At 45.1% G+C, this 19,867-nt stretch overlaps 2 protein-coding genes across 4 annotated transcripts in view; both read right to left on the bottom strand.

Annotated features, from left to right (window-relative positions):
* The window catches only part of LOC145338607 (glycerol-3-phosphate dehydrogenase [NAD(+)], cytoplasmic-like), a 42,444-nt gene extending 35,902 nt beyond the window's left edge, over positions 1 to 6,542 (bottom strand). For all 3 annotated transcript variants that reach the window (XM_080182986.1, XM_080182985.1, XM_080182987.1), the window contains exon 1: positions 6,444 to 6,542. In XM_080182986.1, the coding sequence (XP_080039112.1) occupies positions 6,444 to 6,487 (44 nt within the window). In that variant the 5' untranslated portion in view covers positions 6,488 to 6,542. The remainder of the gene's footprint in view (positions 1 to 6,443) is intronic.
* Positions 6,543 to 15,619: 9,077 nt separating this feature from the next.
* The window catches only part of smarcd1 (SWI/SNF related BAF chromatin remodeling complex subunit D1), a 46,400-nt gene continuing 42,152 nt past the window's right edge, over positions 15,620 to 19,867 (bottom strand). The window contains exon 13 of the mRNA XM_080182978.1: positions 15,620 to 18,646. Within this exon, the coding sequence (XP_080039104.1) occupies positions 18,593 to 18,646 (54 nt within the window). The 3' untranslated portion in view covers positions 15,620 to 18,592. The remainder of the gene's footprint in view (positions 18,647 to 19,867) is intronic.

Raw genomic sequence — 19,867 nt, 5'->3', positions numbered from 1 at the left:
GGGACCTCACCCAAGATACTAGTTTTTGCGTACAATGAGAGCTAATGGGAACATTTAACCATGGGATGCAGCAGACTGGTTCTCACCTAACTGTTGCAAAGACCAGACATGTGCAGACACTGAAGCAACAGATAGCAATTGGAAGCATGAACCTTGGTTAATGGGTTTCCCCCTTTCAAACTCTGGGATGCTGATGACAATTGGGGTGTCTCTCATTTCATTCTGTTTTCATCCCAGTTCAAATTATTCACTGCTTAGTCACTTGCACAAAGAGTTGCTGCAAACAGGGACATTTGTGTCAAAGCTTTTCATCTTGCACTCATCAGGACATATGCAAGAATACCAAATTTCAAAGAGGGGGGTAGTGGCAACAATTCACTACTCCATGAGGAAAGGCTGCTGTTTGGTTGTGGGGTCTCCTCTCTATCAGAGACACCAAGTGTAGACTGGGCGATCGCTTTGCTGAGCATCTTCGGTCTGTGCGCAATCAGGACCCTGACCTTCCGATTGTTCGCCATTTTAACACACGATCCTGCTCCCATGCCCACATGTCTGTCCTTGTCTTGCTGCAGTGTTCCAGTGAAGCTCAACACAAACTGGAGGAACCACATCTCATCTTCCAGCTCGGCACTTTACAGCCTTCTGGTCTCAATTCAACAACTTCAGATGATTTGCTCCATCCCACCCCAACCCCTTTGTCTTCATTTTATTTAATTTTTAACTGTTCTCAACCTTTTATTTCTCTATTGTCTTTATTTTTCTTCCCCCCCTTTCCCTTATTTTGTTCCCCTTTCCTTAACTTTTCTCCACTTTTCCCCTTTTTCTCAATTTTACCTCTCTCACAGTTTACCCTCCGATTTTAGCCTCTCTGCCGTTTGCCCGTTCACACCTTCTATTCTCTCTATGGGCTGCCATTAGCAGCCTTTCCCCTTGTTTCCGTGGCTATGACTCATCTTCCATTCCCTCCCCCTCCTGTATAAATATCTCCCACTCTCTTTAGCTTTGACAAAGGGATCACCTGGACTCAAAACGTCAGCTCTTTTCTCTCTGCACAGATGCTGCCAGACCTGCTGAGATTTTCCAGCATTTTCCCTTTTGATTTTGGATTCCAGCATCCGTGGTAATTTGCTTTTATGATTGGTTGGAAGGTTGGCTCTGATTGGTTAAGGCATTGCCATGTGTTCTCGAGTGTTATTATTTAAATCCACAGCTAATGCTGTGACATCATCAATTTTTGCTGTTGCCACTTGTGTATATTTGTTATTATTATAATATTATATTAACCACCATTTGTTTAAATTCTATTCTGTTATTATTTCAATGGTTAAGCAGCTGCTCCCAATTTTGAGTCCGCACTGTATTTTAAACTTTGTCATTTTTATATATTAAAGAAGCTTCACTTTCACATTTCAATTACTTTTTTGTGGCCAGGTTACCACATCCATGGAGAACACACCTGAGAGTTATGATCGTAAGACCATAAGACATAGGAGCAGAATTAGGCCACTCGGCCCATCGAGTCTGCTCCCCCATTCAATCATGGCTGATATTTTTCTCATCCCCATTCTCCTGCCTTTTCCCCATAACCCCTGATCCCCTTATTAATCAAGAACCTATCTATCTCTGTCTTAAAGACACTCAATGACCTGGCCTCCTCTGCGGCAAAGAGTTCCACAGATTCCCCACTCTCTGGCTGAAGAAATTCCTCCTCATCTCTGTTTTAAAGGATTGTCCCTTCACCCTGAGGTTGTGCCCTCTGGTTCTAGTTTTTCCTACTAGTGGAAACATCCTCTCCACGTCCACTCTATCCAGGCCTCGCAATATCCTGCAAGTTTCAATAAGATCCCCCCTCATCCTTCTAAACTCCAATGAGTACAGACCCAGAATCCTCACTGGTTCCTCATCCAACAAGCTCTTCATTCCAGGGATCATTCTTGTGAACCTCCTCTGGACTCTTTCCAAGTCCAGCACATCCTTCCTTAGATAAGGAGTCCAAAACTTCTCACAATACTCCAAATGGGGTCTAACCAGATGTCCCATGCTTTTGTTTCATTCAAAAGTAAATCACTACTTGTAATTATCGTTAAAATGATGCAATTGCTCTGTTTGGGAAAATATTAATTCTTTTTTTAGGAGTTCATGGGATGTGGGCATCGCTGGCTGGGCCAGCATTTATTACCCATCCCTAGTTGCCCTTGGAGGGCAGTTAAGAATCAACCACATTGCTGTGGCTCTGGAGTCACATGTAGGCCAGACCAGGTAAGGACAGCAGATTTCCTTCCCTAAAGGACATTAGCGAACCAGAAGGGTTTTTCTGACAATGGTTTCATGGTCATCAGTAGATTCTTAATTCCAGATATTCTTTTATTGAATTCAAATTTTACCATCGGCTGTGGTGGGATTTGAACCTGGGTCCCCAGAACATTAGCTGAGTTTTTGGATTAATTGTCTAATGATAATATCACAAGGCCATCACTTCCCCTCTCAGATCCCCAGAGCATTACCCTGGGTCTCTGAATTACTAGTCCAGCAACAATACCACAACACCACTGCCTCCCCTGTTCTTCAAAAGCACACTTATCTGATTGATACTGTGCACTATAAACAGGGCTACAACATACCATTTTGCCATACTTTAAATAGCAGGAACCTTTTTTGCAATGCTTCTCCGGCATACTTCAGATGCTGACCTGATCACTGACATTTAAATCACTGAATTGGTAGATTGGCAGGGTAGATGGTGAGATGTTTTCACTAGTGGGAGAGTCTGGAACAAGGGGACATAGCTACAAGATAAAGGGCTAATCATTTAAAACTGATTTGCGTAGAAATTTCTTCTCACAGAGGGTGGTGAATATCTGGCATTCTCTGCCCCAAAGGGCGCTGGAGGCTGGATCAGTAGAAGTATTTAAAATGGAGGTGGATAAATATTTGATAGATCAAGGGCGATGGAAAATTGGCACAGGAAAGGAGCTGAGGCCAGTGCAGATCAGCCATGATCACATTGAATGGCAGGGCAGACTTGAAGGGCTATTTCTTGTGTTCTTGTCATGTCCCCTACGACTCTCGCCAACTTTTACAGATGCACCCCCATAGAAAGCATTCTTTCTGGTTGTATCACAGCTTGGTATGGGCTCCTGCTCTGCCCAAGACCACAAGGAACTACAAAAGATCGTGAATGTAGCCCAACCCATCACGCAAACCAGCCTCCCATCCATTGACTCTGTCTACACTTCCCGCTGCCTCGGAAAAGCAGCCAGCATAATTAAGGACTCAACGCATCCTGGACATTCTCTCTTCCACCTTCTTCTGATGCACAAGTCTGAGGTCACCTACCAACCGACTCAAGAACAGCTTCTTCCCTGCTGCTGTCAGACTTTTGAATGGACCTACCTTGCATTAAGCTAATCTTTCTCTACACCCTAGCTATGACTGTAACACTACATTCTGCACCCTCTCCTTTCCTTCTCCCCTATGTACTCTATGAACAGTATGCTTTGTCTGTATAGTGCGCAAGAAACAATACTTTCCACTGTATCCCAATACATGTGACAATAATAAATCAAATCAAATATTAAGCTGATCTTTCTCTACACCCTAGCTATAACTGTAACACTACATTCTGCACCCTCTCCTTTCCTTCTCCTCTATGTACTCTATGAACGGTGTGCTTTGTCTGTGTAGCACGCAAGAAACAATACTTTTCACTGTATCCCAATACATGTGAGAATAATAAATCAAATCAAATCAAATCAAAAGAGTGCAGGAGGGCTAACTGGAGCCACTGGTCCAGTATGGGCAACAGATCATCCAGAATGATTCATGCCCAGGAGAGAGGGAGCAGGGGTAGAAAAGGAAGGGAAGGAGGGGCATAAAGGAATGAAGGAATGTGAGGAAACTGTGAAAAAGTGAAGCTGAAGGAGATCAGCTGTGATCGTACGAACGGTAGAGCAAGCTCAAAGGACCAAATATTGCTTATTTTCCGACAAACTGCAAAATATGTATTGATATTCAACCATGGCTCCCAGAGCAGGTCAGAGGCTGGGAATACTGTGGGGAGTAACTCACCTCCTGACTCCCCAAAGCCTGTCCACCATCTACAAGGCACAAGTCAGGAGTGTGATGGAATACTCCCCACTTGCCAAATTCAGTGAGTTTTCTTTGTACCTAGGTACAGGAGGAGGCCATTTTGCCCCTCAAATCTCCTATTCATGAGAACGTGGCAGACCCATGACCTGACTCCATCTACCTGGTCTGCCCCGTACCTCCACCAGCGTCAGTGTTTAAATGAACAATTGATCTGATATCAACTGCCATTCGTGGGAGCGAGTTCCAAACAGCCCACCGCCCTCTGTGTGTTAAAGCGTTTCCTAATTTCACTCATGAAATTAGAGCCTGAGGGAATATTGACAGGGCGGATGTGGAGAGGATTTTTTTATATTTAATTTGTGGGACATGGGTGTTGCTGGCTGGGCCAGCATTTATTGCCCATCCCTAGTTGCCCTTTGAGAAGGTGGTGGTGAGCCGCCATCTTGAATCACTGCAGTCCATGTTCTGTGGGTGACCCACAATGCTGTTAGGGAGGGAATTCCAGGATTTTGACCACTAACTGTGAAGGAACGGCCAATATATTTCCAAGTCAGGATGGTGAGTGGCTTGGAGGGGAACTTGCATAAGAACATAAGAAATAGGAGCAGGAGTAGGCCATCTAGCCCTTCGAGCCTGCCCCGCCATTCAATAAGATCATGGCTGATCTGTCGTGGCTCAGTTCCACATTCCCGCCCTCTCCCCATAACCCTTAATCCCCTCTCTTATCAAAAACCCATCAACCCGTGTCTTAAAAATATTTAGCGAGGTAGCCTCCACCACTTCAACGGGCAGAGAATTCCAGAGATTCACCACCCTTTGAGTGAAGAAGTTCCTCCTCAACTCTGTTCTAAACCACCCTCCCTTTATCTTGAGGCTGTGCCCCCTAGTCCTATTATCCTTTCTGAGCGGGAAGAGTCTCTCCACCTCTACCCTATCCATCCCATTCATCATCTTATACGTCTCAATGAGATCTCCCCTCATTCTTCTAAACTCTAACGAGTACAAGCCTAATTTATTCAGCCTCTCCTCATAGCTCAACCCCCTCAACTCCGGCATCAGCCTAGTAAACCTCCTCTGCACTCCCTCCAAGGCCAAAATATCCTTGCCTAAGTACGGCGCCCAAAACTGCACACAGTACTCCAGCTGCGGCCTCACCAATGCCCTATACAGCCGCAGCAAGACCTCCCTACTTTTATATTCAATCCCCCTCGCTATGAAGGCCAGCATCCCATTCGCCTTCCTGACCACCTGCTGCACCTGCAAGCTGGGTTTTTGCGACTCATGCACAAGGACCCCGAGGTCCCTCTGCACCGTCGCCTGCTGCAGTTTTTCGCCACGTAAGAAATAGTCCTTCCTACCATTATTCCTACCAAAGTGGACCACCTCGCACTTGCCAACATTAAATTCCATTTGCCATTTCCTGGCTCATTCGCCCAGCCTATCTAGATCCTTCTGCAGACTCGCCACACCCTCCGCACAATTTGCCTTTCCTCCAATCTTGGTGTCATCAGCAAATTTCGACACCCTACACTCGGTTCCCTCCTCCAGATCATCTATATAAATGGTAAATAGCTGAGGCCCCAGCACCGACCCCTGGGGCACTCCACTAGTCACCAACCGCCAATCCGAATAGCACCCATTGACCCCCACTCTCTGCCTCCTATTTGACAACCAAGGTTGCAGGTGGTGGTGTTCCCAGGTATCTGCTGCCCTTGTCCTTCTAGATGGAAGTGGTGGTGGGTTTGGAAGGTGCTGTCTAAGGGTCTTTGGTGAGTTGTTGCAGTGCATCTTGTAGATGGTACACACGGCTGCTACTGAGTGTCGGTGGTGGAGGGAGTGAATGTTTGATATTTTTTCTCTTGTGGGAGAACCTAGAATCAGGGGGCTCACTGCTTAAAAATATAGGGTCGCTCATTTAAAACGGAGACTAGGAGAATGCTTTTCTCTCGGAGGGTCGTGAGTCTCTCAAACTTCTCCAGAAAAGGTGATGGAAGCAGAGACGTTGAAAACAAACGCTGTGTCTACAAATTGTAATAAGGCAGCGCATTTAGGGAGATAAATATTAAATTATTTCCTTTCCTGAACAAATCTTTGGATTTCTACAGGGCAAAAATGGTAACAATGATCAGCACCTTTGTGCAAGCCAACCAATGTGAGTGAGTTTTAACTCAGTGGGCTATTGTGCCGTGCTTTGGAAATGTACAATCTGGAAAAATCTTGCACCCCCTTTTGTTAAACTGCATACACCAATACTCGTCTGTGTTAATGTGGCAGACCACAAAGTAAACATGAAATGCATGAAATGTAACACATGTATTGATTCCAGTCTGGAGCAGGAGCTGACTCATACCTACCAGCTGCCGGATCCAACGATACAGACTTTCATAGGAGGAGCCATGGCCTGTGCTGCTGTTTTGAGGACACAGGAACCAACCCTGTACACCCTGCCGCGGTTCTCCCGCTCTGCCGCAGCTCATTGTGGGGCACCTTTGCGGACTTGCAGAGCACACACCTCCTTCAGCTCGCTCACTGGCTGGGCCTGGAGCCAAGCAGGCTTTGTTTTATTGTTCAGCGATGCAGGACAGTGACATCTTACATTCACAGCAGCAGCAGAGAGCCTTTTTTAAATGATGGCAGTTAGCCCAAAAACCTTACAGGGAAAAGAACTGGAAGCCTCAAATGTCTTTCTCACCATCAATAAAGCTCGGGCTAGATTTCACATTTAAACATCAGTTGGAGCAGATTAATCCCAAGGTCAAGTGGCAATTTTGTCCTCAAAATCTGGACTTGTCCTAGAATGTGTCATTCCAATGCACTGCCCGTCCCAATCTGACAACTGGTGCACAGTGTACTCCAGAAAGTTAAAAAGTTTATTTATTAGTATCACAAGTAGGCTTACATTAACACTGCAATGAAATTACTGTGAAAATCCCCTAGTCGCCACACTCCTGTTTGGGTACACTGAGGGAGAATTTAGCATGGCCAATGTACCCTAACCAGCACGTCTTTCAGGCTGTGGGAGGAAACTGGAGCTCCCGGAGGAAACCCACGCAGACACGGGGAGAATGTGCAAACTCCTCACAGACAGTGACCCAAAGTCAGGAATTGAACTCATGTCCCTGGCGCTGTGAGGCAGCCGTGCTAACCACCATGGCGCCCTAATAAATCTAATTCCCTGATTGGGAATCAAGCCTGGGCCGTGGCGGTGAGAACGCTGAATCCTAACCTCTAGGAGGGAAGACTTTCATTTCATTAATATATCTTTGATCTTCTATTCTGCCCCGCCACCTTCACCCCCACTCCCCCCGCTTCCAACTATATATTCTCTATATTTCTATCTTGCTTCAAAAGAATTAGGAGCAGGAGTAGGCCATTCAGCCCCTCGAGCCTGCTCCGCCATTTAATATGATCATGGCTGATTTCATCTTGGCCTCATTACTACTTTCCATAGCCTCTGCTAATTAAACATGCCTATCTCCTCCTTACATTGACACCGCACTTTGGGGGAGTGAATTCCACAGATTTGCTACCCTTTGGGAGAAGTAGTTTCTCCTCAACTCTGTTTTAAATTTGCTACCCCTCATTCTAAAACTAGAATGCCCCACAAGAGGAAACATCCTCTCTACACCTACCCTGTCAATCCCCCTTGTCATCTTACATTCCTCAATTACACCTCACTTCATTCTTCTAACTCAAGAGAATATAGACCTAAACTGCTCAACCTCTCTTCACAAGACAAACCCCTCACCTCTGGGATCAGTTGCGTCGCAGGATCATTTAGATTCATAATGTTGACTCTGTTTCTCTCTCCACAGATGCTGCCAGACCTGCTGAGTACTTCCAGCATTTTTCTGTTTTGATTTCAGATTTTCCTGTTTTGATTTCAGATTTTCCTGTTTTGATTTCAGATTTTCAGCACCCACAGCAGTTTGCTTTTATATTACTTGCATTTCTGTGGCGTATTTCACAACTGTCAGACATCTCACAAGCGCATTACAGCCAATCTTATTTATTTACTCATGTCACAAGTAGGCTAACATTAACGCTTCAATAAAGTTACTGTGACAATCCCCCAGTCGCCACACTCCTGTTTGGGTTACACTGAGGGAGAATTTAGCACGGCCAACGCACCCTAACCAGCACATCTTTCGGACTGTGGGAGGAAATTGGAGCAGCCGGAGGAAACCCACGCAGAGACGGGGAAAATGTGCAAACTCCACACAGATAGTGACCCAAGCCAGGAATCGAACCCAGATCCCTGGCGCTGTGAGGCAGCAGTGCCAATCATGGTGCCACCGTTTGATTTGATTTATTGTTGTCACATGTTTTTGTATAGAATGAGAAGTATTGTTTCTTGCATGCTATACAGGCAAAGCATATCCTTCACCGAGAAGGAAATGGGTGAGTGCAGAATGTAGTGTTACAGTCATAGTTAGGGTGTAGAGAAAGATCAACTTAATGCAAGGTAAGTCCATTCAAAAGTCTGACGGCAGCAGGGAAGAAGCTGTTCTTGAGTCAGTTGGTACGTGACCTCAGACTTCTGTACCTTTTTCCTGATGGAAGAAGGTGGAAGAGAGAACGTCCGGGGTGTGTGGGGTCCTTAATTATACTGGCTGCTTTTCCGAGGCAGCGGGAAGTGTAGACAGAGTCAATGGATGGGAGGCTGGTTTGAGTGATGGATTGGGCTACATTCACAACCTTTTGTAGTTTAGGAAATGTATATTGCACACACAGCACGACCCCACAAACAGCAATGTGCCAAATGATCAGATAATCAGCTTATAATGATGTCTGTTGAAGAATAAATACCGTACAAGGCACTGCCCGACTTTGAAACAGTGTTACGGGATCCAAATACTCGAGAGAGCAGACGGCAACTCCAACAGCACAGCACTCCCTCAGTACCAAAAAAGCAAAATGTTGTGGATGCTGGAATTAAAATCAGAAAATGCTGCAGAAAATCTTGAAAAAGCATTTCTGGCAGCATCTGGGGGTGAGAGAAACAAGAGTTAAGCTTTTGACACGCAAACAGAAAATGCTGGAAAATTTCAGCAGGTTTGACAGCAACTGTGGAGAGCGAATAGAGCCAACATTAAGTCTGGATAATCTGTCAGAGCTAACTTTTTGAACCTGTCATGGCTGATCTGATCACAGCCTCAAGCACATTCTGCTGACCCCTTGTTTTTGAAAAATTCATTCCTGAGATGTGGGCATCTCTGTCTGGGCCAACATTTATTGCTCATCCCTAGTTGCCCTTGAACTGAGTGTCTCGCTCGGCCATTTCAGAGGGCAGTTGCTGCAGCTCTGGATTCGCACATAGCTCAGGCCTGGTGAGGACAGCAGATTTTCTTCCCTGAAGGGACATTAGCAAACCAGATGGGCGTTTCCAACAGTGGGTTTCATGGTCATAGAGTAGAACTATAGATGCCCCGCTGTGCAGAAGGAGGCCATTGGGTCCATCGAGTCTGTCCTGGCCACATCCCACCCAGGTGCTATTCTCGCAACCCCTGCCAATCTCCCTGACACTAGGGTCAATTTAGCATGGCCAATCCCCCTAACCTACACATCTTTGGACACTAGGGACAATTTAGCATGGCCAATCCACCTAACCTGCACATCTTTGGACATTAAGGGGCAATTTAGCATGGCCAATCCACCTAACCTACACATCTTTGGACACTAAGGGACAATTTAGCATGGCCAATCCCCCTAACCTACACATCTTTGGACACTAGGGACAATTTAGCATGGCCAATCCACCTAACCTGCACATCTTTGGACATTAAGGGGCAATTTACCATGGCCAATCCATCTAATCTACACAGTATGGGGGGGAAATTCACGCAGACACGGGGAGAAAGGGGAAATGCCACACAGACAGTGACCCAAGGCTGGAATTGAACTCGGGTCCTTGGTGCTGTGAGGCAGCAGCGCTAACCACTGTGCCACTGCCAGGACAAATTCAAATATCGCCTTGGTGGGATTTGAACCCGGGTCCCCAAAGCATTACTCTGGGAATCTAGATTACTAGTCCAGTGACAATCCCACTATACCACCGCCTCCCCAAAAAGTCTACCCACTCTACCTTAAAAATATTGAATAACCCTGCCACCACCACTTTCTGGGGAAGTTCCAAAAAGATTCACAATCTCTTGAAAGAAAATGTCTTCCCATCGCCGACCTTCCATGGAAAGAGCCCTTACTGTTCAACAACCCAACACACCATACAGACTCAAAACATTAACTCTGACCCTCTCTCCACTGATGCTGCTGAGATTTTCCAGCATTTTCTGTTTGGACTCTTGAGTCGTGCGACAGAGCGACAGCCTACGGTCTGTGCTCACATCTCTGAAGTTGGATATGAACCCACAACACAAGGAGGCTGCCATCTGATTCAAAAGTAAAGAAAACTGATGTATGCAAATAAAACCGAATAAAGCTTCCCCCGCAAGCAGCAGATATCAAACAGAAGTGACTTGAAGCAGCGTCTGAATCGATGATTAAATCAGTGGTCCAGATGCTGCCTACATTTTTTTTTAAGTTGATTTCTTAGTGTGACAAGTAGGCTTACATTAACACTGCAATGAAGTCACTGTGAAAATCCCCGAGTCGCCACACTCCTGTTCGGGTTACACTGAGGGAGAATTTAGCACGGCCAATGCACCCTAACCAGCACGTCTTTCGGACTGTGGGAGGAAACCGGAGCACCCGGAGGAAACTCACGCAGACGGGGGGAGAACGTGCAGACTCCACACAGACAGTGACCCAAGCTGAGAATCGAACCCTGGTCCCTGGTGCTGGTGAGGCAGTGCCTTTTGCCACTGTGCCAACATTCATCAGACCTCTTGCCTGGATCGCAACCACTTGAGCACTCTCGACTGTTAGCTACTTGAGGAATCAGTCTGAATTCCAAGCTATCATTGCTATCTATTTTAACAGTGGTTCAGAGAATGATAGAAGACTTGCATTGATATAGTATTTCACAGTGGCATAGTGTGGTTAGCATTGCTGTCTCACAGCACCAGGGACTTGGGTTCAATTCCCGACCTTGGGTCACTATCTGTGTAGAGCTTGCACGTTCTCCCCGTGTCTTCATTGGTTTCCTCCAGGTGCTCCAGTTTCCTCCCACAGTCTGAAAGAGGTGCTGGTTAGGTGGATTGACCCAAACAGGTACCAATAGGTGGCGACGAGGGGAATTTCACAGTAACTTTATTGCAGTGTAAATTCATGCCTCATTCGTGACTAATAAACAAACACTGTCTTACAGCCAATGAATTACATCTGAAGTATAGTCACTGCTGTAACGTAGGAAATGTTTTTGCATATACATTTCCAAAATATCAAGAGTGCATGAATCACCAATAATCAGAACTCCTCACAATCTGAAACAAGCGCTCATTTTTGCCCCCCACTTCCCTCAAGTCACATTTGCAAAACAGTTTAAACAATAACTCTGCACCTCATTAAATTTAGACAGTCACAATCCACTTGCTCAGATCAAAATGACTTGTCTTGCCATAGCCATTATCATTTGCGGTCAATTAAAGCGCACTGGGCTCAGAAAGACCCTGGTCCACAGAGCGGCAATAGAAACATAGAAGATAGGAGCAGGAGGAGGCCATTCGGCCTTTCAAGCCTGCTCCACCATTCATCACCATCATGGCTGATCATCCAACCCTCAGTAGCCTCATCCTGCTCTCTCCCCATAACCTCTGATCCCATTCGCTCCAAGTGCTATATCCAGCCACCTCTTGAATACATTCAATGTTTTGGCATCAACTACTTCCTGTGGGAATGAATTCCACAGGCTCACCGGGTGAAGAAATGTCTCCTCACCTCCGTCCTAAACGGTCCACCCCGAATCCTCAGACTGTGACCCCCGGTTCTGGACTCCCCCCACCATCAGGAACATCCTCCCTGCATCTACCCTGTCTAATAGATAGATAGTCTAGTCCTGTTAGAATTCTATAAGACTCTGTGAGATTCCCCCTCATTCGTCTGAACTCCAGTGAAAACAATCCTAACCGAGTCAATCTCTCCTCATACATCAGTCCCCCCGGAATCAGCCTGGTAAACCTTCACGGCACTCCCTCGAGAGCAAGAACATCCTTCATCAGAAAACGAGACCAAAACTGCACACAATACTCTAGGTGTGGCCTCACCAAGGCCCTGTATAATCGTAACAACACATCCCTGCTCCTGTACTCAAAATGAAAGCCAACAGACCATTTGCCTCCTTTACCACCTGCTGCACCTGCACGCTTAACTTCAGCAACTGGTGCACAAGGACACCCAGGTCCCTCTGCACACTCCCCTCTCCCAATTTACAGCGAACAGGGGAGATCTGCACAACTTTACATGGGTACATTGAAGGACTTGTGACATGGTTGGTGATTGCTGCAGCCTGGCAGAGGAGATTGAGCAGGGTTGCAGCGCCTGTACCAGTTTGGCCACAAAATCTGCATGAGTGACAAAGGTTCAGAAAGGGGTGGGAAGAAGTTTGCCTTAAGGATGTTATTCATTGAATATGAAGTTATTCATAGAATCCCTACAGTACAGGAGGCCATTCGGCCCATCGAGTCTGCACTGACCACAATCCCACCCAGGCTCCATCTCCATGTAGCCACCATTGCTAAACACTAGCGTCAATTTAGCATGGCCAATCCACCTAACCCACACATCTTCGGACTGTGGGGGGAAACCAGAGGAAACCCACGCAGACACAGGGAGAACGTGCAAACTCCACACAGACAGCGACCCAAGGCCAGAATCCTGGTGCTGTGAGACAGCAGTGCTAACCACTGTGCTGCCCCAAATCTCAAAGAGATATTGGTCCCTGGTCAAAGAAAAATGTGCATTTATACAGTATTTTTCACAACCTCATGACATCCCAGTGAAGTGCTTTTGAGGTAAAGTCACTCCCATCATGTAGGACACCAATTTGCGCAGCAGGTGGTCTCATAGCGGCAACGTGATTTTGACCAGGTCATCTGTTTGAAGTGTCAAGACAGATGGATATTAAGGACACAATGGAGAATTCACCTATTTTTTTTTCCCAAGAGTGGCATCAGATCTTTTACATCCACATACAGTGGCAGAGAGGACCTTAACTTAGCTTCTCATGCATCACTGTCAGTCACTCATGCTCAAATCTCATGAGTGATACTTGAACCCACGACCTTCTGAGTGTTCCTCACGTGTCAGTGCAGACTTGATGGGCCAAAAGGCCTCTTCTGCATTATATGATTCTCTGAATCAGGGGCAAAACTGCTGCTGACTGTGTAGGGTGTGATTTGCGCTAGAAGGTTGGAGCTTTGCGCCTAGTTGCATCTTGCCCAGTGATAAAGGCACTCTGTCCAGGCAGGCAAATATGTTAGGCAAGAACAAAAGTGTTTGCTCTCTACAAATAGTCCAGTCTTTGCTTACCCAGTGTAGGGCAGACACTTGTAGACTAACCTTGGCCTCAGCAGCTGAGGGAGAGACAAACAGCACCCCCCGATCACAGATCCATGCTGGAAATATTTGATTTGATAAATTGTGACATGTATTGGCATACAGCGCATGTGCCTGGAAATTCAGGGGGGGGGGGGTGGGGAAGAGGATGAAACCCAAACACAGAATCCTTGCAATGTTGAAACGTTCCCGCCAAGGTCCAAAGAATACAGTCAAAGAATGATCAGTTAGTACTCGTTGCAACTTCAGGAGAAAAAGAAATGCATTCAAATGAAATAAAGTCAGGAGGTGGCTCCATATGATTTGGGAGTTCACGTTGAATGTAATAAAATTCTAGCCCACCATGAAGCCAAATTTGAAAGGTTCCAATCTGACTCCAATCATACTGTCCCCCGGAGGTCATCTTGCATGAGGGAGTCAATCACCAATCCGACACTGGAGTTACACTGAGTTCCCAAAATCAGTGTGCCAACAGCAAGGTGCTGATATGCCAATCATTGTAACTGTCTCATGCAGCCAGACTCTCAAACATGTTAATGCAAGCATTGTTGCTCCTACCCCAGTTCCCTTTCCCTCGTCGTTCTTTCAGTGAGAGGTTAAACCAAGACCCCATCCACCTGCTCAAGTGGAGAATAAAGATTGCACGATAGCGCTGAAGAGCAAAACAGCCTTCCATTGGTCCGGTCAACCATAAATTGGTTATTGACGCCCATTCCTGCTTGCAGGGCTTTGCGTGCGCCTTTTGCAGAATCCGTAGCACAGTGGCAATGGCAGGATCACAGTGCCATTCAATTACAACACCCAAAGCAAATGTTCTCCACGTTGAAGCCCATTGATTTGAACTCATTTTGGTCTCACTGATTTACCCAACTGAACACTTCAAGGGCAAATGCGCTAGATTTTGAATAAAAGCTTGCAAGTACTACAAGAACCATATTTTAAGTCACAATATTTAGATTTCCATTTTTAATGCTGGCTGCATGTTTGATGATGGGGAGTACAATATTAAACATTTATTTGTATATTAAAGATGCTCAACAACATCCAGTTTTCACCAAGTGCAGTCCAGCTAGTCCTTTGGAAGCCAGTAGGAATCAAAGACCAAGACATATGCAAAATACTGCAGATGCTGGAATCCAAAACAATAACAGAAAATGCTGGAAAATCTCAGCAGGTCTGACAGCATCTATGGAGAGAGAATAGAGCCAACATTGAGTCTGAATGACCCTTCATCAAAGCTTGAACAAAAAAATGCTGGAAAATCTCAGCAGGTCTGACAGCATCTGTGGACAGAGAACAGAGCCAACGTTTCGAGTGGATGCCCCTTCATCAGAGCTGAGGAGTGTGTGTCAGGCATAAGGTGAAGGCATGTTTGGTGAATTGATGCTTTTGCAATAAGGGAACCCTGAAATGTCGATAGCTTAAGTTGCTAAGAGTAAAATATTGGATTTGTACCCCTGCGTATGCTGAAAGCCCAGATTGCTTGGACAAGGTTGGGATGGCAAAAGAGGAAAACCTCTGTGCTTTGTCAACAAGGTCCAAAATACCTCATTAATTACACCTAGCCACACCCAATGGGTATATTCTATGGCTTGCTGTTCTACCGCAGCTGAGGGGCCAGAACTGGATTTACCAGTTACTGGCAGCAAACAGAATAAATTGCCAATTTGATTTCAACAAATTTATAACCATCATTGCCAAAAGAAATAGCACACTTTTAAGCTTCTCACTCGTACCAATTCAGTTCATTTCTCATGACTAAACAATGAATATCCCTTACATACAAGTTAGTGGGCAATCTGTCAACACAGGACAAAAAGGGATAAACCCAAAACACTGCTGGAATAACCCAGCGACAGTGGAACTTCCTGCAATTTCCCATAAGCTATCCGATTGTAACTGGATAACTTACTGCAAACCACTTCAACACTTGAAGCTGCAGCTTAGGTTTTTGTTTAATTGAATGAATTTGCAAAACAGCCTCACAATGCCACGCACCCCCAGCCACGCGCACCCCACCCCCCTCCCATTTAGCATTAAATGCAGATGTACACTCCAGTAAATCAGACAGCAACAATCTGTATTGAAGGTTTTATTAAAACTGAGTGACACATACAAGCGTACAGTACAAAAGTCTGGTCCCTCAAAATACTACTCAGTAAAAATACAGTTTATTGCAGCAATAACTGCAGAGGTTCAACTGTCTAAATACAGCTTCTGTTAGTGACTACTCCCATCCTAACCACAGGCATACCATTCTTGGAAAGAGAAGGCAAGAGTTTGAAACCCGATTACTTTCAGATTGCTTCTCCTACGTTTGGGAGATCAGGAATAAAATAGGCCAGAGATTGGGGTCACATGGCCATTAAATACACGGTGACCACTTCAATATGTGGCTTAATAGCAGTGTCATTGGAAACGTAACTGATATTTGGGTGACAGGTCCAGTTACTGGTGGAGGAAGCCATTTGATATCACTTCCATATTCAACCCAATGACATTATGGATGATCTGCACCCACCCCCCACGGCAATGGTTTGATGGGGCTTGCCAATCTCCCCCAACCCTGCTCAAAGCAACAATCCACCTGGAAGCTTAGATATTGAACACTGTGGTAAACAACAATGGAGAACCATGAGATTGGGGTGGACATCCACACTTGAGCACTCTCCTGACCAGGTGATCAGGAGATCTGGCTGATGCTTTTCACCCTCCAGCTAGGGGGCACTGAGGCCAATTGCTGGGGGCCCCAATCCTACTCCAGCTCAAAGTGAGCCAACTCAGAGCAAATGACCAAGTGAACTTGGGAGTTTTCTGTTCCTGCATGGTTTAAGTAGATCATAGGGTACACTAACAACTGAGGTGTAGAGGACATTTTAAGCAAAAAGATTGTCTCTGGGTGGGGGGAGGAATACAGATTCTAAAATAAATGCTAAGATGGCTGCCAGATCAAAGACGGATTTAAAAATGTTGTGGGACTTTTCAGTTTATGGTGCAGAAATAATACATTGGGTGTCATGGGAAATGGGATGCATCGAGTGTCATGGGAAAATAGGAAATCCTATTTAGCTGCACTAATCACACTTTTTAAATTTACAACAATTTTAGTTAGCCCCCTCCTGCAACCATTCACCTCAGTACCACACTCAACCGGTTGTTCTAACCGAGAGCTGGATAGAGTGACAAGATGCTAGGCAGCTACAAAAAGGCATTACGAGTGTTGGCCACTAAGGTATATAGTGCACGATCAATTGTTGAATACCGAAGCATATAAATCCGTTTGTTCAAACTATGGGGATTGGTAGAATTTATCCTTGTGATCGAGTATCGAGCTGGGGAAATTGGCTTTTCCCACTTTGAAATGGGGCTTCAACTCTTTCCAAGTTGAATGGTAGAATTGAGTTACAATGGGCTCAAGTGAAGAAATTTAGTTTAATGTTACAAAGTTCGACTTGGCTAATAATGCGGTTCACATGAGAGGGATCACGTTATCAACAGAAGCTGCTACAATGTTGCTGCAAAGACCAACAAATGGTTGTGTATCAGTTTGTCACCCCTTCACTATTTCAAACTAATTAACCTTTAAATCACTACAAAATACTGACTCCTATGAATCCACGTTCTTCCAAAACAGAGTCCAACTGCTGCCGCCTGTACAACTATTGGACTGGGTTGTAATCACTGCTACATGGATTTACACACATGTTCACAGAGGTAAAAGGTTACATGGCAAGGACAAAAAATTGACTGACCATTTTAGTGCCTTGATCAAGATTGGAGTGCGTTCTGAAAAGCTCCCCAACATCACCAGTTATTATGACAATTCAGCAGAATTGTTCGATTAAGACTAATGCAAAAGTACAAGAGTGATGTTTAGGGTACAGCACACACAAATCTTTAAAGTTAAAGAACCGAACGATACATGAACAAGGGAACAAATGCAATAACCTTTACCAATGCATCAGATAAAGCAACTATAGGCAGATTTCCACCTTTAGGTTGGAATTGCACATAACAGTTCGCTCGTCTAAAGCCAGACAAAATTATCCCTTCATTTCTGGCCTTGAAACTTCTAATAGGAGTCAGGAGGAATAAAGAAGGAACGCAAAATACATTCAACCCAGTTATATAAAGCAGCACTGGAGTGATTTTTTAAAAAAAAGTCATTCATTAATTTGAGAGTAAAACTCTTTTTAAACTCGTGTAACTTCTTAGCTGTCAAATACTAACAAGATGAAACTCAAACCAGAGAAAATGAAACAAGGAAAGAAATCTTTTCAGTCTAAATAAGAATCAGCTTTAAGAAGAAACAAGACAAAGGAAGAATGCATCGGAGGTCAAGGAATTAATAAGTCTATGTTACTTGCAAGCTAGCGATTTTTTGGGTTTTTTTTTAAATGCTGCAACCTAACATGGCCCCCTAACAGTTGGCAAAGTGGCATAATTCAGTCCTGACATGAAGGGGTAAAGGAGCTCTCACCCACATTCACGCAGGCCCCAATACTGCTGCAAGTATACCACGGCTCATGGAATCAAGGAACACTCCATCGCTAAAAAGAAGCATGTATTGAAGGATGGAGCTGGAATCACAGTTTGTGGTCAAAATACTTAGCCACTTCCAACATAAAGCCACTTACAAATAAAGAAGAATGCAGCAAAGTAAGCAAGTGTAACATTAAATGTCAGATCTAGTTTGCTAATGTGTCACTATTAATAGTACAACTAGGTCATTTATATATCATTTTACACAGTTACTGAGGTCACCACTTGTGGCTTATACTTCCCCAAATGCCAACATACGCTAACTTTATTTTCTAATCCTATGCTGTTTTATAAAGGGAACGTGTCAGTTGTACTAAAAGGTAGCAAAGAACACTTCAGGAGTACAAGGGCTATGCGGTGATTTATTTTGTGCAAGTGATGCATGTAGTTTTACAGCTTGTATACTGTAACGGAAATCTTTGTGCACTTATAAAACTGCGTTCAACCTTGAACCCAGACATCTCGTGTCAACCTGTTGCCACTCATGGGACGAGGCCACACAGATCTCTTATGTGTTACGGATGCCCAGAGCTTGCTCAAGCTCCTGTCGTCTCTGCTGCACCTGAAACAAATGAGAAAGGAGAAAATCAGTTGCTAATCCAGCTTGAGAGCGACACAAAATCTGAGGGTGCATTTTGAGGGCTCCGGCAGAATCAGCAGGCAATAAAGCACTGCCTGTCACAACATTCTCTCGGGCCTCCTTGGTGAGCAGTAGAGCAGCCCAAAGGTTGGCCCATTTAAGATCACATACAGAAGATGCCAACTGGCATATCTGAATTGAACTGGGAAGTGTGAGATGGCTGAGGGACGCCAAAGTTAGGTTCCTCTTTGTTGCTTTTGGACAAAGAGTAGTAAAAGGTGCACCATTAAAGCTATCACCCTGTCCTCAACTCACCACCTTTAACCCCAGAGCCAGGGCAGCTCGGTGGCACAGTGGTTAGCACTGCTGCCTCACAGCACCAGGGAGCCAGGTTCTATTCCAGCATCGGGTGTCTGTGTGGAGTTTGCACATTTTCCCTGTGTCTGCGTGGGTTTCCTCCGGGTGCTCCGGTTTCCTTCCACAGTCCAAAGATGTGCAGGTTAGGTGGACTGGCTGTGCTAAATCGTCCCTTCATGTCCAAAGATGTGTGGATTAAGTTGACTGGCCATGTTAAATTGACCCGAGTGTCAGGGGGATTAGCGGGGTCAATATATGCGGTTATGGGGATGGGGCCTGGGTGGGATTGTGGTCGGTGCAGACTCGATGGGCTGAATGGCCTCCTTCTGCACTGTAGGGATTATGAGAGAGGGGCCCAGTTAAGTTGCTACATCCAGCCTCCCATTCTGACCCGAATGAGGCCCTACTATCAAAACGGACAATGTCTGTCTGGGCAAGGCGCACTGGAGGAAGAATAATTTGCAGAGCACAAGCAGAGATCTTCCATCAGTTGGGCCCACAAGTTATTTAAATGCAATGTCACACCTAGAGCTCTAGGGAACCTTAATCATACAGTGGCTAATGTACCTTAGCTGTTTTTAAACAAAAAGATGAAACTATAGATTTGCCTTCTTCTGCAGGCAAAGAGGAACACCATATTTGCAGCCAACCAACCAGTTCCTATACAACTGATAGTCAGCTGCTCCTGGTGTGGTGGATGTTTCAAAGCTACAGTTTCCAACAGTTTAAACAAAAATCCTTCTAATAAATTAACTTCAAAGTCTGTGCTGGAAGTCTGGTTGCAGTTTATTTTTTAGTTAACTCCAGAGAACAGAAACAGCAATGTGGAAGCTAACCACATTGTCA

The sequence above is a fragment of the Carcharhinus amblyrhynchos genome, unplaced genomic scaffold (genome assembly GCF_965287045.1).
Source record: "Carcharhinus amblyrhynchos unplaced genomic scaffold, sCarAmb.v2.hapA chromosome_107, whole genome shotgun sequence".
NCBI classification, from domain to species: Eukaryota; Metazoa; Chordata; class Chondrichthyes; order Carcharhiniformes; family Carcharhinidae; genus Carcharhinus; species Carcharhinus amblyrhynchos.
The sequence above is the reverse complement of the archived record's forward strand: the minus strand, read 5'-3'. Positions and strand labels throughout refer to the sequence as shown.